This window comes from Oncorhynchus mykiss, chromosome 6 (genome assembly GCF_013265735.2).
Source record: "Oncorhynchus mykiss isolate Arlee chromosome 6, USDA_OmykA_1.1, whole genome shotgun sequence".
Classification (NCBI taxonomy): Eukaryota; Metazoa; Chordata; class Actinopteri; order Salmoniformes; family Salmonidae; genus Oncorhynchus; species Oncorhynchus mykiss.
The window spans coordinates 24,083,984-24,110,757 of NC_048570.1; the positions used below are offsets into that span (position 1 = coordinate 24,083,984).

Consider the following 26,774-nt stretch of genomic DNA (forward strand, 5'->3'; position numbering starts at 1 on the left):
TAATGTGGGAATTAGTTCGAATATATAGCAATCATGTCTTTGCTGTGCTTTTCCTTATCCATGGCAACCGGGAATAAGAATGATATTGTTACTTTGAATGTGTTTTGACACTACACAAAAGCAAATGTGACACTTTCTCTGTTAGTTAGTGTCTTATACCAATGTCTCGCTCCAGGGAACATTCTGCATTCAGTCCTGATTCACTGCAACATGTTGCCACTGAGTCAACAACTCCTTCACAGGATCTTAGGAATTCTCTCCTCTTTTGGCTGTGAAACTGAAGTTACTGCCCTCACCACCTTGTATCTCAACCAGAAATGTCAGCACCAGTCCTCATATTATCACACACAAACAATCCTCTTGTCTTTTGATACTATATATACAAAAGTATGTGGACACACCTTAAAATTAGTGGATTCGGCTATTTCAGCCACACCCGTTGCTGACAGGTTTATACAATCCAGCACACATCCATGCAATCTCCATAGACAACATTGGCAGTGGAATGGCCTTTCTGAAGAGCTCAGTGACTTTCAATGTTGCACCGTCAAAGGATGACACCTTTCAAATTTCTGCCCTGCTTGAGCTGTCCCAGTCAACTGTAAGTGCTGTTATTGTGAAGTGGAAACATCTAGGAGCAACAACGGCTCAGAGGTGAAGTGGTAGGCCACACAAGCTCACAGAATGGGACCGCTGTGTGCTGAAGCACATAGCGTGTAAAAATCTTCTGTCCTCGGGTGCACCACTCACTAACGAGTTCTAAACTGCCTCTGGAAGTAATGTCAGCACAATAACTGTTCGCCGGGACCTTCATGAAATGGGTTTCCATTTCATGCCAAGCGTCAGCTAGAGTGGTGTAAAGCTCACCGCCATTGGACTCTGGAGCCGTGGCACTGCGTTCTCTGGAGTGATGAATCACGTTTCACCATCTGGCAGTCCGACGGACGAATCTGGGTTTGGCGGATGCCAGGAGAACGCTACCTGCCCAATGCATAGTGCCAATTGTAAAGTTTGGTGGATGATGAATAATGGTCTGGGGCTGTTTGTCATGGTTTGGGCTAGGCCCCTTAGTTCCAGTGAAGGGAAATCTTAACGCTACAGCATACAATAACATTCTACAAGATTTTGTGCTTCCAACTTTGTGGCAACAATTTGGGGAAGGCCCTTTCCTGTTTCAGTATGACAATGCGCCAAAGCACAAAGTGAGATCCATACAGAAATGGTTTGTCGAGATCGGTGTGGAAGAACTTGACTGGCCTGCACAGAGCCCTGACCTCACTAATGCTCTTGTGGCTGAATGGAAGTAAGTTCCTGAAGCAATGTTCCAGCATCTAGTGGAATGCCTTCCCAGAAAAGTGGAGGCTGTTACAACAGCCAAGGGGGGACCAACTCCATATTAATGCCCATGATTTTGGAATGAGATATTCGATGAGTAGGTGTCCACATACCTTTGATCATGTTGTATATGTACCAGACATTTATCCAGGGGAGGACTTATCAGTGGGAATGTGTTTAAGGTTTGAGTAAATGTTCACAATAACAGAGCCATGCATGGCACTGCCCGTTAGAGACACTAGGCATTATTGGTATAGTACTAGGCTGTCTGTTTTCAACAATTTCCCTGATAGGCTTTATTAAATGCCACATACAGTGCCTTCAGAAAGAATTCACACCCATTGACTTTTTCCACATTTTGTTGTTACAAAGTTGTTGTTACAAAATATATATATATTTTTTTGATGTCAAACACTAATTATATCTTGATTACATAAGTATTCAACCCCCTGAGTCAATACATGTTAGAATCACCTTTGGCAGTAACTACAGCTGTGAGTCTTTCTGGTTAAATCTGTAAGAGCTTTGCACACTTGGATTGTACAATATTTGCACATTATTCTTTCAACATTCTGTTTGCAATATTTTTTATTCTGTACAGGCTTCCTTCTTTTCACGCTGTCGATTAGGTTAGTATTGTGGAATAACTACAATGTTGTTGATCCATCCTCAGTTTTCTCCTATCACAGCCATTAAACTCCGTAACTGTTTTAAAGTCCCCATTAGCCTCATGGTAACATCCCTGAGCGGTTTCCTTCCTCTCCAGCAACTGAGTTAGGAAAGACAATCTGTATCTTTGTAGTGGCTGGGTGTATTGATACACCATCCGAAGTGTAAATAATAACTTCACCATGCTCAAAGGGATATTCAATTTCTGCTTTTTAAATGTTTACCCATCTACCAATAGGTGCCCTTCTTTGCGAGGCACTGGAAAACCTCCCTGGTCTTTGTGGTTGAATATGTGTTTGAAATTCACTGCTCGACTAAGGGGCCGGACAGATAATTATAAACTCAGCAAAAAAAGAAACGTCCCCTCACTGTCAACTGCGTTTATTTTCAGCAAATTTAACGTGTAAATATTTATATGAACATAACAAGATTCAACAACTGAGACATAAACTGAACATGTTCCACAGACATGTAACTAACAGAAATGGAATAATGTGTCCCTGAACAAAGGGGGGTCAAAATCAAAAGTAACAGTCAATAACTGGTGTGGCCACAAGCAGCATTAAGTACTGCAGTGCATCTCCTCCTCATGGACTGCACCAGATTTACCAGTTCTTGCTGTGAGATGTTACCCCACTCTTCCACCAAGGCACCTGCAAGTTCAAGGACATTTCTGGGGGGAATGGCCCTGGCCCTCACCCTCCGATCCAACAGGTCCCAGACGTGCTCAATGGGATTGAGATCCGGGCTCTTCGCTCTTTGCAGGAAATCACGCACAGAACGAGCAGTATGGCTGGTGGCATTGTCATGCTGGTGTGTCATGTCAGGAAAAACCTGCAGGAAGGGTACCACATCAGGGAGGAGGACGCGAATACGACCATCAACCCTGGTGAGACAAAACCATGACTCGTCAGTGAAGAGCACTTTTTGCCGGTCCTGTCTGGTCCAGCGATGGTTGGTTTGTGCCCATAGGCAACGTTGTTGCCGGTGATGTCTGGTGAGGACCTGCCTTACAACAGGCCTACAAGCCCTCAGTCCAGCCTCTCTCAGCCTATTTCGGACAGTCTGAGCGCTGATGGAGGGATTGTGCATTCCTTGTGCAACTCGGGCAGTTGTTGCCATCCTGTACCTGTCCCGCAGGTGTGATGTTCGGATGTACCGATCCTGTGCAGTTGTTGTTAAACGTGGTCTGCCACTGCGAGGATAATCAGCTGTCCGTCTTGTCTCCCTGTAGCGCTGTCTTAGGCGTCTCACAGTACGGACATTGCAATTTATTGCCCTGGCCACATCTGCAGTCCTCATGCCTCCTTGCAGCATGCCTAAGGCACGTTCACGCAGATGAGCAGGGACCCTGGGCATCTTTCTTTTGTGTTTTTCAGAGTCTGTAGAAAGGCCTCTTTAGTGTCATAAGTTTTAACTGTGACCTTAATTGCCTACCGTCTGTAAGATGTTAGTGTCTTAATGATTGTTCCACAGGTGCATGTCCATTAATTGTTTATGGTTCATTGAACAAGCATGGTGTGTTTAAAAACAGGATCGATATGATAACAGCCAGTGAAAGTGCAGGGCACCAAATTCAAACAACAGAAATCTCATAATTAAAATTCCTCATACATACAAGTATTTTACACAATTTTAAAGGTAAACTTGTTGTTAATCCCACCACAGTGTCCGATTTCAAAAAGGCTTTACGACGAAAGCACACTAAACGATTATGTTAGGTCAGTACCTAGTCACAGAAAAACACAGCCATTTTTCCAGCCAAAGAGAGGAGCCACAAAAAGCAGAAATAGAGATAAAATGAATCACTAACCTTTGATGATCTTCATCAGATGACACTCATAGGACTTCATGTTACACAATACATTTATGTTTTGTTCGATATAGTTCATATTTATATCCAAAAATCTCAGTTTACATTGGCGCTTTACGTTCAGTAATGTTTTGCTTCCAAAACATCCGGTGATTTTGCAGAGAGCCACATCAATTTACAGAAATACTCATCATAAATGTGATGAAAATACAAGTGTTATGCATGGAACTTTAGATAAACTTCTCCTTAATGCAACTGCTGTGTCAGATTTCAAAAAAGCTTTACCGAAAAAGCACACCATGCAATAATCTGACTACGGCTCTCAGACACAAAAACAAGCCATACAGATATCCGCCATGTTGTGGAGTCAACAGAAGTCAGAAATAGCATTATAAATATTCACTTATCTTTGATGATCTTCATCAGAAGGTACTCCCAGGAATCCCAATTCCACAATAAATGTTTGTTTTGTTTGATAAAATCCATAATTTATGTCCAAATACCTCCTTTTTGTTCGCGCCTTGAGTTCACAAATCCAAATTCACAAACTCGCAGGCCAGACGAAAAGTCAAACAATTCCATTACAGTTCGTAGAAACATGTCAAACGATGTATAGAATCAATCTTTAGAATGTTTTTAACATAAATCTTCAATAATGTTTCAACCAGAGAATTCCTTTGTCTTTAGAAATGCAGGCGCGCTCTCACGCTCTCACGGGAGCGCGCCTAAATGAGCTCATGGCACTCTGGCAGACCTCTTACTCAATCAGCTCTCATTTTCTCCTCCTTCACAGTAGAAGCCTAAAAAAGGTTCTAAAGACTGTTGAAATCTACTGGAAGCCTTAGGAAGTGCAATCGGACCAAATTTAAACTGTATCTTGGATAGGCAAAGAGTTGAAAAACTACAAACCTCAGATTTCCCACTTCCTGGTTGGAATTCTTCTCAGGTTTTTGCCTGCCATATGAGTTCTGTTATACTCACAGACATCATTCAAACAGTTTTCGAAACTTCAGAGTGTTTTCTATCCAAATCGAATAATATGCATATCTTAGCTTCTGGGCCTTGGTTGCAGGCAGTTTACTCTGGGCACCTTATTCACCCAAGCTACTCAATACTGCCCTCAAGCCATAATAAGTTAATTAAACCCTTTACAATGAAGATCTGTGAAGTTATTTGGATTTTTATGAATTATCTTTGAAAGACAGGGTCCTGAAAAAGGGGACGTTTCTTTTTTTTTGCTGAGTTTATGTGTTGTGTACAGAGATGAGGTAGTTAGCCTAGTGGTAAGAGTGGCAGTTAGCCTAGTGGTTAGAGTGTTGGGCCAGTAACCGAAAGATTGGTGGATCAAAGTTAATCCACTCTTCCAAGGCTGTCATTGTAAATAAGAATTTGTTCTCAACTGACTTGCCTAGTTAAATAAAAAGTTATTCAAAAATCATGTTAAACATTGTTATTGCACAAAGTGAGTCTATGTGACTTGTTAAGCACATTTTACTCCTGAACTATTTAGGCTTGGGGTTGAAAGGGGTTGAATACTTATTGACCCAAGACATTTCAGCTTTTCATTTTTTATTAATTTGAATAGTTTTTTTCTAAAAATATAATTCCATTTTGACTTTATGGGGTATTGTGTGTAGGCAAGTGACAAAAAAAATCTCAATTTAACACAACAGAATGTGGAAAGAGTCAAAGGGTGTGAACACTTTCTGAAGGCACTGTATGTGTTGTAATGTCCCCTGTGTCCAGGGCTGGATAACTGGCTGAATCTGACCCGGGTGGACCCGGATGAGGAGGTGCAGGGGGAGATCCACTTTGGTCTGGAGCTTCTCAGAGATGCCAAAGGTATAGGACTACGATGCCATTTCATAGAGGCCAGGTAAGACACATACTTTATTGGTTAATTGATGCGACTTTAAGCTGTTATGGTCTCTTGTTGAAATGTATAACTGCTTCTTCAATCTCAAAAGATTGGCAAAATGCTCATCCTCTTTGACAGATCATCATACAGTGACTAATGTGTTGTGGATGAATTCACAATATCTGCAATGCTCAGCAATCAATGTTATTGTTGTCGCCTTTATTCTTAAAGTAAATACAAGCCCTAGAGGATATTGTGTTTACCTGCCTGTTGAAGTGTCAGCAGCCACCAAAGCCAAAGAGTTACAGAAAGCAGATTTTGAGGAGGATAAGCTAATTTCATTTAGCAAAAGGAACGTGCCACAGAGACATCCATAAGAAATAAGAGGCAGAGAGGTCCCTGAGAGGGCTTCAGTAAGAGGATGGAGACTGAGCACTGTGAGCATGGCCGCCATCCATCTTGGCTGTTTCTGAAGGCTTTATGCAATCATTGGTAACATTCTCAATACCCTCTGAAGGAGGGCTTCCAACTAGATCTGGCCTTCTCTCAGCACTGCCATACGTTTAAAATTAGGGGGTTCAGTTTATTTATTTTCTACTAAGAAATCCTAACATTTTTCCACTGAAGTCTTCCAGCTAACCTCTGCACAGAGGGTGACAACCAAGAACAATGAGCATAGTGTTCCAGAGAATTGAGATTAGGGGTTGAAGCAACTTTGTTTTCTCTCTTGGAAGCAGAGCACCGCATGGAAAACATAGCATCAAACAGCAGATTTTAGAATGTCTGGTGCTCCTTTGCCTTTGTGTCCTGTAGACAAGCCCCCCCCCCCCCCCCCCCACACACTCACTTTCTCACTACACTTACTATCTCGCTACACTCACTAGCTCACTACACTTACTTCACTGACTGTCTCACCATCTCACTACACTTATTGTCACTACAATTACTATCTCACTCACTACACTCACTATCTCAGTCTCACTAAATATATAATCTCACTACGCTTACTATCTCACTATCCCACTATACTCACTATTTCACTACACTCACTCTCACTACACTCACTATCTCACCACACCAACTTTCTCACTACACTTACTATTTCACTACACGTACTATCTCTTTATCTCACTAGTCATTATCTCACTACACTCTCTCACTAATCTCACTGTCTCACTACACTTACTATCTCACTACACTTTATCTCCCTATCTCAGTCTCAACACATACTTTTTCACTATCTCACTACACTTACGATCTCACCGCACTTTCTATCTTACTACATTTAATATCTCACTACCCTTACTATCTCACTCTCTACAGTTCTCACAATCCTTACTACTTTTCTGACGCTACACTTAATATCTCACTACCACGTTATACTTACTATCTCACTACACTGTCTCTACACAACTCACTACACTTACTATCTCACCACACTTACTATCTCATTATCTCACTACACTTACTATCTCACTATCCTTACTATCTCACTACACTTACTATCTCACTGTCCTTACTATCTCACTGTCTCACTACACTTACTATCTCACTTTCTGACTACATTTACTATCTCACTACACTTACCATCTCACTATTACTACTATACAGCCCCTCAAAGATCTTTCATCTTTAGATTTGGCAGACTAATGTAAAATGTAGGAGAATGATATATGCATATATCACCCCACTCATTTAATAATTCTAGCACCCTGTAAAAGGTCAGGGGTTGCTCATGCACTGATGTGTTTCTGTTTGTTGACCTCTTAGAGACTTGGCACCAAGAGACATTTCTGGAACCTCTGATCCCTTTGCCAGAATCCTCTTCAATAACCACAGTGCAGAGACTTCGGTGAGGAGGGAGATGAGCTGAATAACGTGTACATGTCTGAATGAATCATCAACTTTAGCGGAGACAAAGACTGATTATGTTAAATAGTATATTACATGTTTTTCTTCTGTGTTTGTCTGTCAGATCATTAAAAAGACTCGTTACCCACACTGGGGTGAGACCCTGGAGTTGGAGCTTGAGACAGAGGAGCTGTCTGAGGGAGGGACAGTCACAGTGGAGGTCTGGGACTGGGACATGGTGGGCAAAAATGACTTCCTGGGAAAGGTGAAGTGGTTATGTTCCTAAAGTCCAATCCCTCATACTGTTGTTAATCTGTCAGGACACGGTATACTTATTTCTACTATATAGAATCATTCATACTTTTACAAATACAAATATTTGGTGGTATAATACCTTTTCAGTTTAGTGTATGATGTATTGGTTATCTGTTTTCATGTTCAGGTGGAAATCCCTTTTGCTTGCCTGCACAAGACACCTCTGGTACAGGGTTGGTTTCGTCTGATGCCCCTGGGAAACAATGAGGATGATGCTGGGTAAGGAGTGTGTGGGTGTTAGTGTAGTTGTGTGGATGTGTATCGGTTTGTGTGTGTAAGAGAGAGAGGGAGGGGGTGTTTTTTAATGTATATTTCTTCATCTGAAACGTCGCTTGTGACTTTAAGTATGACTTGAGGACATATTGGTCCCCCTCTAATGCCAGAGGCCACGATTGACGTCAGTTGTTTGTCTGGTGTCCTGTCCGAGATGTATTTTTATTTATGTTTTCTTTACTATTTCCCTTTTCAACGTGCGTGCACACACACGCACAAACGCACACGCACGCACACACACACACACACACACACACACACACACACACACACACACACACACACACACACACACACACACACACACACACACACACACACACACACACACACACACACACACACACAGAGTGGGGGAGTGCTTGTTTGGGAAGGAATGAAAAGGTACTATCAGAAGAGAGGCCTGTCATTCCCAATATGTTAGGGGACAGGAAACTATAAAAAAATAACCATTACAGGGTGGTTGTCGCACATCAAGCCACCAAACCTAATATAGTGTGGGCACATTCCCTTGGTAATGCTCAGCACTACCTGTGCTATAACATTCTTGTGCTAAGCGGACTTCTTGTGAGTATTGTTTAATTAAGAGTGTCATGACTGTAGTGTCTCTGAGGCCTCTTGCTCTCGCTGTCCACAGAGGTAAGCTGGGTGCGCTGCGACTGAAGGTGCGTCTGGTGGAGGACCATATTCTTCCCTCCATGTACTACCAGCCTCTCATTGACCTGCTGGTGCAGTCAGTCATCTCTCCTGCTGAGGTCAACATCACACTGCTGTCACATACACAACCCATTGTTATTAACTAATTCTACAGGATATTTTTCTGATTTGTTGAACAACTAATGTATTACATTTTCCATGCCATTTTTAATGTTACATTTAATCTTTATTTAACTCGGCAAGTTAGTTAAGAACAAATTCTTATTTACAATGATAGCCTACCGGGGAACAGTGAGTTAACTGCATTGTTCAGTGGCAGAACGACAGATGCCATGGTGCGTGATTCCTTTCTATGAAAATATATTTACTTCTTTAGATGTCTTACAATAAACCACATCCTTTCACCACAGAGTTTATACAGTATATAGAGCCTACTGTGCCTCATGGCTGACAGACACATAGCCAGCTTCCTCTCATAAATTAACACCTGGCTAATAGACCCTGACTGTCTCCACCCTCTGACCCACCCCAGGTGGAGGACGGCAGCCCCCTGACCATGTTGGAGGAGGTGACCACAGTGGAGAGCCGGCAGGACGTGGCCATGACCCTGGTCAAGATCTACCTGGGGCGGGGCCTGGTGGTGCCCTTTCTGGACTACCTAAACACCCGCGAGGTCAACCACACCTGTAAGATGTACTGGCTGTCTGGGGAATTTAACATAGGACAGGAAAGTCATATTCCTGAGCATAATGCTTTTCTAGATGCTCTTGTCAAAAATCATGGTTATATGACCACTGAGTCTCTTGGATGTAGTGAAAAAAATCCATGTGTAGCTGTGAACAACCAGACACTGTGTAGGTTAAGGTAATGGGCAGTTTTGGAAGGAGCTTGTGGCTGTGAACAACCAGACAGTGTGTAGGTTAAGGTAGTGTACAGTGTTGGAAGGATCTTGCAGCTGTGAACAACCAGACAGTGTGTAGGTTAAGGTAGTGTACAGTGTTGGAAGGATCTTGCAGCTGTGAACAACCAGACAGTGTGTAGGTTAAGGTAGTGGACAGTGTTGGAAGGAACTTTGAGTGTATATGTGCTAGGCAGATTAAAAAAGAGCCCAGTTGATCACCTGCTCTTGTTCCTGCGTATCCTGCAGAGGCTCTAAGCAATGCTGGTATTTAACTCTGATTTGACGCTCTCTCTCTAATCGCAGCAGTAGCCACGGTCAGTCTGTCTGTGTGGGCGGGCTGTGCAGCATTATATTAATCAGACCTCCAGCAATTATTCATCCTTACAGTTGTTTGACAAATTCTGGGTGTTCATTAATTATGTTCCTGTCTCCACTCGGGTCCCCAGGCTAAGTCATAAGGAGTTTAGTTGTGCTCTTCTTTTTGTTTCACTTTCTGTTAGTGTGGCTTGTGATAACAAGCAAAGTTTCCATAGCAACTCCACACGATCTAAAAATGGAGCTCGCTGATCATAAGATCAAAATAGATATTGGGGAGTAGAAAAATGTGACAGAAAAATATGTAAGAAAAAAAACTAGAAATGAATTTATGCTGAAGTGTGGTGGAACAAACTTTTAACATCCTTTTTAATATCATAAAAGAGCAGGCAGCTCTTCTCTTCTCACAAATGAGCTTCTGGCCTACAACTACACTGATCAAAAATATTTACACAATATGCAACAATTTCAAAGATTTTACTATTGTTACAGTTCATGTAAGAATATCAGACAATTTAAATAAATTCATTAGGCCCTAATCAATGGATTTCACATGACAGGGAATACAGATATTCATCTGTTGGTCACAAATAGCTTAAAAGGGTAGGGGCATGGATCAGAAAACCAGTCAGTATCTGGTGTGACCACCATTTGCCTCATGCAGCACGACACATCTCCTTTGCATAGAGTTGATCATGCTGTTGATTGTGGCCTGTGGAATGCTGTCCCACTCCTCTACAATGGCTGTGTGAAGTATCTGGATATTGGCGGGAACTGGAACACACTGTCGTACACATTGATCCAGAGCATCCCAAACAGGCTCAATGGGTGACATGTCTGGTGAGTATGCAGACCATGGAAGAACTGGGACATATTCAGCTTCCAGGAATTGTGTACAGATCCTTGCGACATGGGGGATGTGCATTACTATGCTGAAACATGAGGTGATGGTGGCGGATGAATGGCACGACAATGGGGCTCAGGATTTGGAATCTCTGTCTATTCAAATTGCCATCGATAAAATGCAATTATGTTCATTGTTCGTAGCTTATGCCTGCCGATACCATACCCCTACCGCCATCATGGGGCGCTCTGTTCACAACGTTGACATCAGCAAACTACCCAACGCCATATATGCTGTCTGCCATCTGCCCAGTACAGTTGAAACCAGGATTAATCCGTGAAGAGCACACTTCTCCTGTGTGCCAGTGGCCATCGAAGGTGAGCATTTCCCCACTGAAGTCAGTTACGACGCCAAACTGCAGTCAGGTCAAGACCCTGGTGAGAACAACAAGCATGCAGATGAGCTGACAGTTTGTGCAGAAATTATTTGGTTGTGCATACCACACTTTCATCAGCAGTCCAGGTGAATGGTCTCAGACAATCCCGCAGGTGAAGAACCGGATGTGGAGTGCCTGGGCTGACGTGGTTACATGTGATCGTAAGCGTTGTGAGGTCGGTTGGACGTACTTCCAAATTCTCTAAAATGATGTTGAAGGCGACTTATGGTAGAGAAATTAACAATCAATTATCTGGCAACAACTCTGCTGGACATTCCTGCAGTCAGCATGCCAATTGCATGCTCCCTCAAAACAGTGGCCTTTTATTGTCCCCTTCACAAGGTACACCTGTGTAATGATCATGCTGTTTATTCAGCTTCTTGATATGCCACACCTGACAGGTGGATGGATTATCTTGGCAAAGGAGAAATGCTCACTAACAAATGTGTAAACAAATGTGTGCACAACATCTGAGAGAAATAAGCTTTTTGTGCTTATGGACATTTTCTGGGATCTTTACATTGCGTTTATATTTTTGTTCAGTATAAAACATTTTGCCCGGCAATAGGTCATATCACTATGACTACATCATTGTTCCTCCCTCCAAGGATAAAGGTAACTTCGGTTGCAAATGGGGTCAATGAAAGTCCTCTTTGAAATTAGATTAGCGCTAGTATTGAAGTAGCCCTAGTTGACCAAGATCAGTATTTGGTTTATTACTCCTCTTGGCCCCATACACAGTGGTTTAGAAATATGATGTCCCTGAAATGTATAGCCTACATTCCTCTACTCTTTAATGTATCTCTCTGACAGTGGATCCAAACACCCTGTTCCGGTCCAACTCTCTAGCTTCTAAGGCCATGGAACAGTTCATGAAGGTGAGTAGGAATTCTAATCATATTGTCTGGGCATGCTCCCTCTGTCAATCCAACGTGTTAGCTGGATTCTCACTTTGCTCTTCCCGGTCTCACAGTAAAGCACTATAGCCTAGTCCTAAAGACATGGGAATGACTTAAATCTAAGAACCATTGTTGTTCTGAATAACTGGCATTAGCTGTGTAAACTGACTGGATATATATAAAATAGCTTTGAATGGATGTTTTCTAAATGTGAGGTATTGTGCACTGGCAGGCTGTGGGGATGCTGTACCTTCATGAGGTCCTGAAGCCCATCATTAACCGCATCTTTGAGGAGAAGAAGTACATTGAGCTGGACCCGTGTAAAATTGACCTGAACAGAACCAGGTAAACAGAAAATACTGGTGTCGAAATACAGGTGTGATGATTGTTTACACCCTCAGAGATACACTAGTTTCCTGGATAACAACCCATAACATCTACAGTATATGAGACTTGCATCATAGCATAATCCCCACCTCCTCCACAGTGTGACTGGAGACGACAACATCAAGACATGAAAAAGGAATATAAAAATGGGGGAAGTTTGTTGCCTGGCAACCAGAGAGAACCCCCTGAGATGCCTATCTCTGACACCCACCCATATCCAGTATATATCATCCCTATATCTGCCCAGACCAGACCTGATCATTTACACAGACTGATCCTACATCTCATTAGACTTAACCTGCTATCTACTGTACCACATTAGTGCTCAAGTTTCCACAGACGTAATAACACTGAGGGATCTATTGAGACATGATATGTATAAGATGGCACCTGATTGACAAGATGGCGCCTGATTGACAAGATGGCGCCGATAGAGATGGCAGCTTCGCTTCTAGTCCTTAGGAAACTATGAAGTATTTTTTTGTATGTGTTATTTACATTTACTTACATTATTAGCCCAGAAAACCTTGTGTTATTACATACAGCTGGGAAGAACGATCGGATATCAGAGACACTGTCCCGGTTGTGTGGAGAGACGGATCAACGCGCAGCGTAATTAAAGTTCCACATATTTATTCAAGCGAAACTTCCAAACCAAAAAAGAAACAAACAACGAACCGTAACATCAGAGGTGCTACATGCACTAACTCAAAACACGATCCCACAAAAACCCAGTGGGAAAATGGCTGCCTAAATATGATCCCCAATCAGAGACAACGCTAAACAGCTGCCTCTGATTGGGAACCATACCAGGCCAACATAGAAATAAAACAACCTAGATTACCCACCCTAGTCACAGTCCGACCTAACCAAAATAGACAATAAAAAGGTTCTCTATGGTCAAGGCGTGACAGAGACGTCAACTTACCAGCACAACCAGCACTACGACCAGGAATACGACATTCCCAAAGCGGATCCTTTGTCTGCACCTCCCCAGGGCATTTGAACTGATTCCAGAGGCTGACCCAAAACGGAGGAGAGGGTGCCAGAGCGGTCTTTTAGTGAGGCTTCGGATGCGAGCACACCACCCACCGCTTCCGAGTATATTACTCGCTGATGTCCAGTCCCTAGTTAACAAAATCTACAAAATCAGAGCAAGAGTTGCTTTCCAAAGACATATCCGGGATTGGAACATACTCTGTTTCACGGAGATATGGCTAGCTGGGGACATGCTGTCGGAGTCTGTACAGCCAACGGGATTTTCAGTGCATCGTGCTGACAGGAACAAACATCTCTCCGGTAAGAAGAAGGGCGGGGTGTATGTTTCATGATTAACGTCTCATGGTGTAATTGTAACAACATACAAGAACTCAAGTCTTTTTGTTCACCTGACGTAGAATCCCTCACAATCAAATGCTGACAGTATTATCTCCCAAGAGAACTCTCCCTCAGTTATCGTCACAGCGTGTATATCCCCCTGAAATTGGATACCAAGACGGCCATCAAGGAACTTCACTGGACTTTATGCAAACTGGAAACCATATATCCTGAGGCTGCATTTTTTGTAGCTGGGGATTTTAGCAAAGCTAATTTGAGAACAAGGATACCTAAATTCTATCTGCATATCGATTGCATTACACGAGCGAGTAACACGCTCGACCGTTGCTACTCTAACTTCTGCGATGCATACAAGGCCCTCCCCCGCCCCTTCTTTGGCAAATCTGACTGTGACTCCATCTTGTTGCTCCCCTCCTATAGGCAGGAAGCGCCCGTGCTTAGGTCTATCCAACGCTGGTCTGACCAATCAGATTCCACGCTCAAGATTGCTTTGATTATGTGGACTGGGATATGTTCCGGGTAGCCTCAGAAAATAACATTGACGTATACTCTGACTCGGTGAGCAAGTTTATAAGGAAGTGTATAGAAGATGTTGTACTTTCCCTAACCAGAAACTTCCCTAACCTTCCCTAATCAGAAACCGTGGATTCATGGCAGCGTTTGTGCAAAACTGAAAGCACGTACCACCGCATTTAATCATGGCAAGGCGACTGGAAATATGGCCCAATACAAACAGTGTAGTTATTCCCTCCATAAGGCAATCAAACAAGCAAAGTGTCAGTATAGAGACAAAGAGTCGCAATTCAACGGCTCAAACACGAGACGTATGTGGCAGGGTCTACAGACAATCACAGATTACAAAAAGAAAACCAGCCCCGTCGTGGACATCGACGTCTTGCTTCCAGACAAATTAAACAACTTCTTTGCGCGCTTTGAGGACAATACAGTGCCACCGATGCGGCCTGCTACCAAAAACTGTGGGCTCTCCTCCATGGCCAACGTGAGTAAAACATTTAAACGTGTTAACCCTTGCATGACTGCCGGCCCAGACGGCATCCCTAGCTGCGTTCTCAGAGCATGCGCAGACCAGCTGGCTGGTGTGTTTACGGACATGTTCAATCCATCCCTATCCCAGTCTGCTGTCCCCACATGCTTAAAGATAGCCACCATTGCTCCTGTTCCCAAGAAAGCTAAGGTAACTTAAATAAATTACTGTCGCCCCGTAGCACTCACTTCTGTCATCTTAAAGTGATTTGAGAGACTAGTCAAGGATCATATCAACTCCACCCTACCTGCCACCCTAGACTTAGTCCAATTTGCTTACCGCCCCCAATCGGTCCACAGACGATGCAATCACCATCACACTGCACACTGCCCTATCCCATCTGGACAAGAGGAATACCTATGTAAGCATGCTGTTCATTGACTACAGCTCAGCATTCAACACTACAGTACCCTCCAAACTCTTCATTAAGCTCGAGACCCTGGGTCTCGACCCCGCCCTGTGCAACTGGGTCCTAGACTTCCTGACGGGCCGTCCCCAGGTGGTGAAAGTAGGAAACAACATCTCCACTCCGCTGATCCTCAACACTGGGGCCCCACAAGGGTGCGTTCTCAGCCCCCTCCTGTATTCCCTGTTCACTCACGACTGTGTGGCCATGCACGCCTCCAACTCAATCATCAAGTTTGCAGACGACACAACAGTGGTAGGCATGATGACCATTACGACGAGACAGCCTACAGGGAGGAGGTGAGGGCCCACGGAGTGTGGTGTCAAGGAAATAACCTCTCACTCAATGTCAGCAATACAAAAGAGATGATCGTGGACTTCAGGAAACATCAAAGGTAGCACTCCTCTAGCCACATTTATGGGACAGCAGTGGAGAAGGTGGAAAGTTTTAAGTTCCTCGATATACATATCACCGACAAACTGAAATGGTCAACGCACACAGACAGTGTTTTGCGAAGAATGCGCAACTTCAGGAGGCTGAAAAAATGTGGCTTGTCACCGAAAACCCTCACTAACTTTTGCAGGTGCACAATTGAGAGCATCCTGTCGGGCTGTATCACCGCCTGGTACAGCAACTGCACCGCCCACAACCGCAGCGCTCTCCAGAGTGTGGTGCGGTCTGCACAACGCATCACCAGGGGAAAACTACCTGCCCTCCAGGACACCTACAACACCCGATGTCACAGGAAGGAAAAAAAGATCAAGGACAATAACCATCCGAGCCACTGCATGTTCACCCAGCTTCCATCCAGAAGGCGAGGTCAGTAGAGGTGCATCAAAGCTGGGACAGAGAGATTGAAAAACAGCTTCTATCTCAAGGACATCAGATTGTTAAACAGCTAACAGCACAGAGAGGCGGCTGCCTTCCTACAGACTGATATCATTGGCCACTTAAAAAAATGGAACACTAGTCCCTTTAATAATGCCATTTTAAGAATGTTTACATATCTCACATTACTCATCTCATATGTATATACTGTATACTGTATCCTTCACTATCTATTCTTACTATCTATTGCATTTTAGCTGCTCTGTCACTGCTCATCCATATATTTTATACTTATATAATCTTATCCCATTCCTTTACAAGATTGTGTGTTTTAGGTTTTGTTGTGGAATTATTAGATATTGCCTGTTAGTTACTGCTGCACTGTCGGATCTAGAAGCACAAGCATTTCGCTACACTCGCAATAACATCTGCTAACCATGTGTATGTGATCAATAACATGTTATTTGATTTGATAGATGTTGATGTATTGATTTGGCCAGTGCACAGACTTCATAATTAGTGACAATGTTCACAGTATGGTTCCCGCAGGCCTTTGTGTTTCAGAGCTCTTTTGAATTGTCAGTATACATTTAAGTTCAATGTAACACTGACCCCTCTCTCTCTGGAGGCGTATCTCATTTAAAGGTGCGGTGTCTGAGGCTGAGGTGAGGGAGAGCAGTGTGGAGATGCTGCAGGGCTATCTGTCTAACATCGTGGAGTCCATCATTGGGTCAGTTACCCAGTGTCCACCTGTCATGAGGGTGGCCTTCAAACAGCTGCACAAGAGGGTGGAGGAGCAGTTCCCTGAGTCAGAAAATGAGGTCTGTTTCAAACCCAGAGGTCAAGGGTCAAATTCAGCTACAAAGGTCACCTAGATGAAGACGTGTTTTCATTGCTGGATAGTGAATAGACATGGGGATGTTGTCAGTGCATTTATTTTATTCATCTCTGTTGCACACCTTCCCTCCTGGCCCTCTCCCCTTAGGATGTGAAGTATCTGGCCATCAGTGGGTTTTTCTTCCTGCGTTTCCTTGCCCCTGCTATCCTCACACCCAAGCTCTTTCACCTGAGGGACCAGCATGCAGATACACGCACCAGCAGGACACTGTTACTACTGGCCAAGGTACTGTGCCCTTGCACGCACACACTCATACGGACACACACACACGCATACGCACACACATGCACAAACAGTTTTTATCCTACAACAGTGCCACACAGTCCCGCACAGTGAAACAGCTGTGGAGAATAGAGTTGCTGTCCGTGGTGCTGAAGTCCTGTTGCTATGGGTCCTCTACAGAGAATGGTCTATTTTTACATCTGTGTGCGGCCAGGCTTGGGTTCAAAGCAGAGCTTCAGAGAGGGGTCCTTCAGAGAGGTTCCCATGCCAGGTGTGGGCAGGACAAAGAGGGCCTCACAGCAAGCCTGCTCACTGGGATGTTTGATGTTACTCAGAGACACATAGAGAGAGAGAGGTGTAGTAGTCTGTTACAGGAACCATAAGCACATCCTGATGATACTGTGCTGCTCATTTAATATCAGAATTGATAACGGCACTCCCTGCCCATTTGACACAGATGGTAAGTTATGGTTACAGTAGAGAGTGGTGGGTGAACATGGCTGTGTTTCTCTATGCGCCAGGCAGTGCAGAGTGTGGGGAACCTGGGTTTGCAGCTGGGCCACGGTAAGGAGCTGTGGATGGAGCCCTTGCATCCCATCATCCTTTATAGCGTGGCCTCTGTTAAAGACTTCCTGGACAAGCTCATCGACATTGATAGCGGTAAGAAGCACCAGCAGGACACTGTTTATTCAGCCTTTATTTAACTAGGCAAGTCAATTAAGAACAAATTCTTATTTACAATGACGGCCTAGGAACAGTGGGTTAACTGCCTTGTTCAGGGGCAGCATGACAGATTTTTACCTTGTCAGCTCGGGGATTTGATTTATCGACATTTCGATTACTGGCCCAATGCTCTAACCACTAGACTACCTGCGTCCCCATAAGACCTGGAGTTTTTCCTCACCATGTCACCTTACCAGGGGGAAACTCTAGGCCCTAGTAGTAATGTATCAGTAGCCTGCTGAAGAGCAAGCAGATAACCGTAGAGATCAGCGATAAGGTAGAGCCACTGGGGGGAGGGGGGGAGCAGAGTTTGGCTGGGCTCCTATCCTGGCAGGCTAACCTGCCAGGTGCCAATATGGCAAGGCCAGTTATTGCTGGTATCAATAGATACAATAAACCCAGTGGTGAAATATTCATAGGCAGCTGGGAGCTGATACTGGGACTAAAATGGAGAGCGGTGGGCTGCGCGTTGAACTGTGGAGCCCTCGCCACCCCTACACACCACACTGTACACATAGCACACCTATGCCCTTTTCTCATCGTCGCTTGTCAGCGAGTCTGTTGTTGTGATCCATCTTATCCCTCTGGAATATCATATTCCAATCTCCATGTCATCTCAGCCACTGGGCTCTCCCTAAAAGGCCACTTTGACATTTAATACACTTGATGTGAATGTGTTATGCAGGAGTGGATTTGTATCGTTCCATCTGTCTGAGGGTGTGCCCGTGTTCATTTTGGCACTCTGTTTTAGATTTAGTCTAGTCTTAGTCATTTTGACTAAAATATCATTAAGTCACATTTTTGTAATTTGAATAATTGTTATTGTTAGTTATTAGTTATTGTTAAAATGACTAAAATAGTCGGCCATTTTATTCAACAAAATGCCCTTTAATTTTAGTCACAACACATTTGCCTCAACCTATAGTGGCAAAAACATACATAGCCTTGTCCTACCAACATGTTTTTTTCTGCATAACTTCCTATTCTCTTCCCAACAGCAGAAATACTGTATGAAATAATTCATAGTAAATAGATATTGCACATTACATACAAAACAAACAGACACAAGCAAGTGCAGAAAAAGAGCTGCACAATCACCAGATGGTTCCGCAAAGTATTGCCGAAGGATTGCACCTTCGTCCGGATGGGTTGCACCTCCGTCATTCAGTCACGTCATTGCCATTGTTATCAAGGTTCCACAGACACTGCAGCCACATTGGTGTCCACAAGTAAAATGGGAGATAATGACTGTTTTGCCCAGTGATGTAGTAGTCACTGAACCTCAAGTCCGAATCAAGTCTCAAGACGCCTGTGCTCCCGAAGTCCCTAAATCCCTAAGTCCAAGTCCCAGTGCTCGAGTCCTGGTCCAAGTGTTCAGGTTTGAGTCACTGGGTTAACATTAAATCTAAATAAAGTTATTTACCCAGTCAGATATAGTGTAGTGGCAAGAGGAATTTAGTCAATCAATTGTTTGCTATCCCTTTTCTTTCTGTGCCTCCAAATGTTTACATATAGGCTACTAGTAATGTTACAGGGCCAGATAAAACCCATGAATAGAGTTATTCCATATTCAACATATTAGAGGCATGTTTGTTCTATATAGAGATACGATATCTGAACGTTCCAAAAGGTTGAGTCCTGCTGAACGTGTCCCAGGTTGGCCATAGCTAGCTAATGAGGTAACATGACTGAACAAGGTGTAGCCTAAACAAATTATTAACAGTCCGGTCCGGAAGTAGCCTCGTTTAGAACAGCCTGCAATGTGCTTAATGGATGTAAAATACGGCTCTCCAATGCACGATAGAAAGAAAAAAATCATAGCGTTGATATTATGGGTCATATCGTTTGAATGGTAAGGGCTAGAATCAAGCCGTTTTCTCTGAGGAAAAGAGGGAGACTTTGCTACGTTGGTTACAGAACCTGGCTATGAAATGCAGTGGGGAAAGTGGGATACTCAAGGGATAGAAAAACATAGACTGTTGTTTTACTATTAAACCCAGTGTGGTTTTTAATTTCTTAAATGTAAAGGGTTGCGTCAATCTAATCTGGTATCGGGATAAAGTGTAATTCAGAGTCATCAATTTTCCTTCAAGTATTTATTTAACTCAAGCAATAAATGGTAAATGCGGATTTCGTATATACGGGCTCTCTGTCACACCTCGCAGGGCAAACAGAGAACTGGACAACACCCTAACGGTATCTTCTTTAATACTTTGACAGAAGTAGTTCCTGCTTCCGAGCTGGCCTGTCAGAGTAGAGACCAAGTGTGGTTTAAACTTACTCAGCCTATCGTTGGCACACAGGCTGGTCCCAGTGTCATGTACTGTCATGTTGTCTTGTCTCTGTCCTTTCCCTTCACCCTGTCTCCCTCTGCTGGTCGTGTTAGGTTACCTTTTCTCCCCCGCTTTCCCCCAGCTGTCCCTTGTCTCCTCTAACTACCCATTCACCCCGTTCCCCACCTGTTCCCTTTTTCCCTCTGATTAGGTCCCTATATCTCTCTCTGTTTCTGCTCCTGTCCTTGTCGGATTCTTGTTTGTTTGTGTCATTCATGCCTGAACCAGACTGCCGTCATGTTTGCTGTAACCTTGTCCTGTCCTGTCGGAATCTGCCGGTCCATCTGAGCCTACCTATGTTTGGTAATTAAAGAAGCTCTGTTTAAGTTGATTCGCTTTTGGGTCCTCATTCACGCACCGTAACAGAAGAATCCGACCAAGAATGGACCCAGCGACTTCGGATCCTCTCCACTCAGCCGTCGAGATCCAGGGAGCGATGCTAGGCAGACACAAGCAGGAATTGTCTGCTGCTCGACATGCCGTTGAGACCCTGGCCACCCAAGTCTCCAACCTCACAGAACAGGTTCACCATCTCCGCCTCGATCCACCGGCCACTTCCAGGGCTTTCGAATCTCCGGAGCCCAGAATCAATAACCCGCCGTGTTACTCTGGGGAGCCCACTGAATGCCGCTCGTTCCTCACCCAGTGTGATATTGTGTTTTCTCTCCAGCCCAACACTTACTCCAGGAGCACTGCTCGTGTCGCCTACGTCATATCTCTCCTTATTGGACGGGCTCGTGAGTGGGGCACGGCAATCTGGGAGGCAAGGGCTGAGTGTACTAACCAGTATCAAGACTTTAAGGAGGAGATGATACGGGTTTTTGATCGATCTGTTTTTGGGGAGGAGGCTTCCAGGGCCCTGTCTTCCCTATGTCAAGGCAATCGATCCATAACAGACTACTCTATTGAGTTTCGCACTCTTGCTGTCTCCAGTGGCTGGAACGAGCCGGCCTTGCTCGCTCGTCTTCTGGAGGGTTTCCGCGCAGAGGTAAAGGATGAGATTCTCTCCCGGGAGGTTCCTTCCAGCGTGGATTCCTTGATTGAACTCGCTATTCGCATTGAGCGACGGGTTGATCTTCGTCACCGAGCTCGTGGAAAGGAGCTCGCGCTCTCCGTCGCCTCCCTCTCCGCATCACTACCATCTTCCTCTGCCGGCTCGGGTGCTGAGCCCATGCAGCTGGGAGGTATCCGCATCTCGACTAAGGAGAGGGAACGGAGAATCACCAACCGCCTCTGTCTCTATTGCGGTTCCGCTGGTCATTTTGTCACTTCATGTCCAGTAAAAGGCCAGAGCTCGTCAGTAAGCGGAGGGCTACTGGTGAGCGCTACTACTCCTGTCTCTCCTTCAAGATCCTGCACTACCTTGTCGGTCCATCTACGCTGGACCGGTTCGTCAGCTTCCTGCAGTGCCTTAATAGACTCTGGGGCGGAGGGCTGTTTTATGGACGAGACCTGGGCTCGGGAACATGACATTCCTCTCAGACAGTTAAAGGAGCCCACGGCCTTGTTCGCCCTGGATGGTAGTCCTCTCCCCAGGATTCAGCGTGAGACGCTACCTTTAACCCTCACTGTTTCTGGTAATCATAGTGAAACCATTTCTTTTTTAATTTTTCGTTCACCTTTTACACCTGTTGTTTTGGGCCATCCCTGGCTAGTTTGTCATAATCCTTCCATTAATTGGTCTAGTAATTCTATCCTCTCCTGGAACGTCTCTTGTCATGTGAAATGTTTAATGTCTGCTATCCCTCCTGTTTCCTCTGTCTCTTCTTCACAGGAGGAGCCTGGTGATTTGACAGGGGTGCCGGAGGAATATCACGATCTGCGCACGGTGTTCAGTCGGTCCAGGGCCACCTCTCTTCCTCCACACCGGTCGTATGATTGTAGTATTGATCTCCTTCCGGGAACCACCCCCCCCCGGGGTAGACTATACTCTCTGTCGGCTCCCGAACGTAAGGCTCTCGAAGATTATTTGTCTGTAGCTCTTGACGCCGGTACCATAGTCCCCTCCTCCTCTCCCGCCGGAGCGGGGTTTTTTTTTGTCAAGAAGAAGGACGGGTCTCTGCGCCCCTGCATAGATTATCGAGGGCTGAATGACATAACAGTGAAGAATCGTTATCCGCTTCCTCTTATGTCTTCAGCCTTCGAGATCCTGCAGGGAGCCAGGTTTTTCACTAAGTTGGACCTTCGTAACGCTTACCATCTCGTGCGCATCAGGGAGGGGGACGAGTGGAAGACGGCGTTTAACACTCCGTTAGGGCACTTTGAATACCGGGTTCTTCCTTTCGGCCTCGCTAACGCTCCAGCTGTCTTTCAGGCATTAGTCAATGATGTCCTGAGAGACATGCTGAACATCTTTGTTTTCGTTTACCTTGACGATATCCTGATTTTTTCACCGTCACTCCAGATTCATGTTCAGCACGTTCGACGTGTCCTCCAGCGCCTTTTAGAGAATTGTCTTTTTGTGAAGGCTGAGAAGTGCACTTTTCATGCCTCCTCCGTCACATTTCTCGGTTCTGTTATTTCCGCTGAAGGCATTAAGATGGATCCCGCTAAGGTCCAAGCTGTCATTGATTGGCCCGTCCCTAAGTCACGCGTCGAGCTGCAGCGCTTTCTCGGCTTCGCGAACTTCTATCGTCGTTTCATCCGTAATTTCGGTCAGGTGGCAGCTCCTCTCACAGCCCTTACTTCTGTCAAGACGTGCTTTAAGTGGTCCGTTTCCGCCCAGGGAGCTTTTGATCTCCTCAAGAATCGTTTTACATCCGCTCCTATCCTTGTTACACCTGACGTCTCTAGACAGTTCGTTGTCGAGGTTGACGCGTCAGAGGTGGGAGTGGGAGCCATCCTTTCTCAGCGCTCCCTCTCTGACGACAAGGTCCACCCATGCGCGTATTTTTCTCATCGCCTGTCGCCGTCGGAACGTAACTATGATGTGGGTAACCGCGAACTGCTCGCCATCCGGTTAGCCCTAGGCGAATGGCGACAGTGGTTGGAGGGGGCGACCGTTCCTTTTGTCGTTTGGACTGACCATAGGAACCTTGAGTACATCCGTTCTGCCAAACGACTTAATGCGCGTCAGGCGCGTTGGGCGCTGTTTTTCGCTCGTTTCGAGTTCGTGATTTCTTATCGTCCGGGCTCTAAGAACACCAAGCCTGATGCTTTGTCTCGTCTCTTCAGTTCTTCAGTAGCCTCCACTGACCCCGAGGGGATTCTCCCTGAGGGGCGTGTTGTCGGGTTGACTGTCTGGGGAATTGAGAGGCAGGTAAAGCAAGCACTCACTCAAACTCCGTCGCCGCGCGCTTGTCCTAGGAACCTTCTTTTCGTTCCCGTTCCTACTCGTCTGGCCGTTCTTCAGTGGGCTCACTCTGCCAAGTTAGCCGGCCACCCTGGCGTTCGGGGTACGCTTGCTTCCATTCGCCAGCGTTTCTGGTGGCCCACCCGGGAGCATGACACGCGTCGTTTCGTGGCTGCTTGTTCGGTCTGCGCGCAGACTAAGTCCGGTAACTCTCCTCCTGCCGGCCGTCTCAGGCCGCTTTCTATTCCCTCTCGACCGTGGTCTCACATCGCCTTAGATTTTGTCACCGGACTGCCTTCGTCAGCGGGGAAGACTGTTATTCTTACGGTTGTCGATAGGTTCTCTAAGGCGGCTCATTTCATTCCCCTTGCTAAGCTTCCTTCTGCTAAAGAGACGGCACAAATCATCATCGAGAATGTTTTCAGAATTCATGGCCTTCCGTCAGACGTCGTTTCGGACAGAGGTCCGCAATTCACGTCTCAATTTTGGAGGGAGTTTTGCCGTTTGATTGGGGCTTCCGTCAGTCTCTCTTCCGGCTTTCACCCCCAGTCTAACGGTCAAGCAGAACGGGCCAATCAGACTATTGGTCGCATCTTACGCAGTCTTTCTTTTCGCAACCCTGCGTCTTGGTCAGAACAGCTCCCCTGGGCAGAATACGCCCACAACTCGCTTCCTTCGTCTGCGACCGGGCTATCTCCTTTTCAGAGTAGCCTCGGGTACCAGCCTCCGTTGTTCTCATCTCAGTTCGCCGAGTCCAGCGTCCCCTCCGCTCAGGCTTTTGTCCAACGTTGCGAGCGCACCTGGAAGAGGGTCAGGTCTGCACTTTGCCGTTATAGGGCGCAGACTGTGAGAGCTGCTAATAAGCGTAGAACGAAGAGCCCTAGATATTGTCGCGGTCAGAGAGTTTGGCTCTCCACTCAGAACCTTCCCCTTAAGACGGCTTCTCGCAAGTTGACCCCGCGGTTCATTGGTCCATTCCGTATCTCTCAGGTCATTAATCCTGTCGCAGTGCGACTTCTTCTTCCGCGATATCTTCGTCGCGTCCACCCGGTCTTCCATGTCTCCTGTGTTAAGCCCGTTCTTCGCGCCCCCGCTCGTCTTCCCCCCCCCCCCCCCCCATCCTTGTCGAGGGCGCACCTATCTACAGGGTCCGTAAAATCTTGGACATGCGTCCTCGGGGCCGTGGTCATCAGTACCTAGTTGACTGGGAGGGGTACGGTCCTGAGGAGAGGAGTTGGGTTCCCTCTCGGGACGTGCTGGACCGTGCGCTGATTGATGATTTCCTCCGTTGCCGCCAGGTTTCCTCCTCGAGTGCGCCAGGAGGCGCTCGGTGAGTGGGGGGGTACTGTCATGTACTGTCATGTTGTCTTGTCTCTGTCCTTTCCCTTCACCCTGTCTCCCTCTGCTGGTCGTGTTAGGTTACCTTTTCTCCCCCGCTTTCCCCCAGCTGTCCCTTGTCTCCTCTAACTACCCATTCACCCCGTTCCCCACCTGTTCCCTTTTTCCCTCTGATTAGGTCCCTATATCTCTCTCTGTTTCTGCTCCTGTCCTTGTCGGATTCTTGTTTGTTTGTGTCATTCATGCCTGAACCAGACTGCCGTCATGTTTGCTGTAACCTTGTCCTGTCCTGTCGGAATCTGCCGGTCCATCTGAGCCTACCTATGTTTGGTAATTAAAGAAGCTCTGTTTAAGTTGATTCGCTTTTGGGTCCTCATTCACGCACCGTAACACCCAGCCTCTTGACGCTCCAATTGATAGATGTAACTGTTGCTGTGTAGAATATCTATGTACTCGTACCCTAGATACCGTTATCACACATCTGGTTCCTATTATTGCTAAGTTTGAGTTCCAACAAAGACAGTCTGTTTTGCTACACCACGTTCTATATGTGTCCCCCACAACTCATGATAACTGCCTATACCCAAGGTTAGCCATAGCCTTTCCGCTAATGTTACTTCTAACACACACAGACACCCTCATGATAGGCCAAGCATATGTTCAACCCTCACTTAAAGCAGCTTTTCCCAACCAGGCAATGGGTAGCTGACTAGAAGGCTGGTGGTGACTAGTTATCTATAGGGAAGCAAGAGAGTCGCCTGCGCGATGTGTATAATCGGAGCAGGAGCAGAGCCTGTCTGCCTGTCTTCCCACACATCGCTTGCTCCTAAGCAGCTGATGTGTGCGGTCCTCCCATTGTTGAACAGAACTGCGCGGCGCATCTGTGCTGCTAATATTCCTTGTGCTTATCACTGAAAAGCTCTCAATTTCTCCAAAGATTATTGTCCAGTCCACTTAGGAGTCTGATTTTAGTCACAGAGATATTTTTTGTCTCGTCTCATTTTAGTCAACTGAAGATTTTTTTTTTTTATAGTTTATTCTGTGTATATTTAGTCAGTAATAGTCTTTGTTCCAAGTGTATTAGTCTATAAATAAACATCTTTGCCAAAATTCGTCATCTATCCCATGTCTTATTCAACTTGTTGTTCTGAAATGTTTATTGCTTGCCTACATTTCATTAGGCAAGAAAATGGCCTTGCCGAACCCTAACCTTTCTAATTTCCTTAATTAACTTTCTGACAAGAATCAAATACTTTCTGTGGCACACATCAGAGTCAAATACTTTCTGTGGCACACATCAGAGTCAAATACTTTCTGTGGCACACATCAGAGTCAAATACTTTCTGTGGCACACATCAGAGTCAAATACTTTCTACAGAACCAACTTCACGTCAGGATAGGCAACCGGAATTAATAATGAATGTGTGTGTGTTATATTAAACATAGAGGAGGGAGTAAAATGTAGGCAAGCATTAAACATTTCAGAACAACTACTAGTCGAATAAGACATGGGAGAGATGACGAATTTTGGCAAAGATATTTATTGATAGACTAATGCATTTGAAACAAATAGCCAACCTGAAAACTGCAGACATTACTGTTGCCTACCCCGCGATCAAACCGCCCAAAAAATAAATAATGAAATGCAGACTAACGTGATCATTGATGGCTGCCTTGAAGGACACAAATAAAAAATGCTATGTGTTACTAAGATCAGTGAAATGTAGGCTAAACTGACAACGGGGTGAAGAGCAGAAATCTCAACTAGCAAGTCGCAGCAATGAAGAATTGAGTGTGT

General features: G+C 45.2%; 1 protein-coding gene across 1 annotated transcript in view; it reads left to right on the forward strand.

The window, feature by feature from the left end:
* LOC110525573 (rasGAP-activating-like protein 1) overlaps positions 1–26,774 on the forward strand; it is a 42,309-nt gene that overhangs the window by 3,693 nt on the left and 11,842 nt on the right. The window contains exons 5-15 of the mRNA XM_021605789.2: positions 5,564–5,693; positions 7,446–7,527; positions 7,651–7,791; positions 7,969–8,060; positions 8,752–8,869; positions 9,304–9,457; positions 12,081–12,145; positions 12,399–12,511; positions 16,799–16,991; positions 17,156–17,293; positions 17,812–17,950. Of these exons, the coding sequence (XP_021461464.2) occupies positions 5,564–5,693; positions 7,446–7,527; positions 7,651–7,791; positions 7,969–8,060; positions 8,752–8,869; positions 9,304–9,457; positions 12,081–12,145; positions 12,399–12,511; positions 16,799–16,991; positions 17,156–17,293; positions 17,812–17,950 (1,365 nt within the window). The remainder of the gene's footprint in view (positions 1–5,563; positions 5,694–7,445; positions 7,528–7,650; positions 7,792–7,968; positions 8,061–8,751; positions 8,870–9,303; positions 9,458–12,080; positions 12,146–12,398; positions 12,512–16,798; positions 16,992–17,155; positions 17,294–17,811; positions 17,951–26,774) is intronic.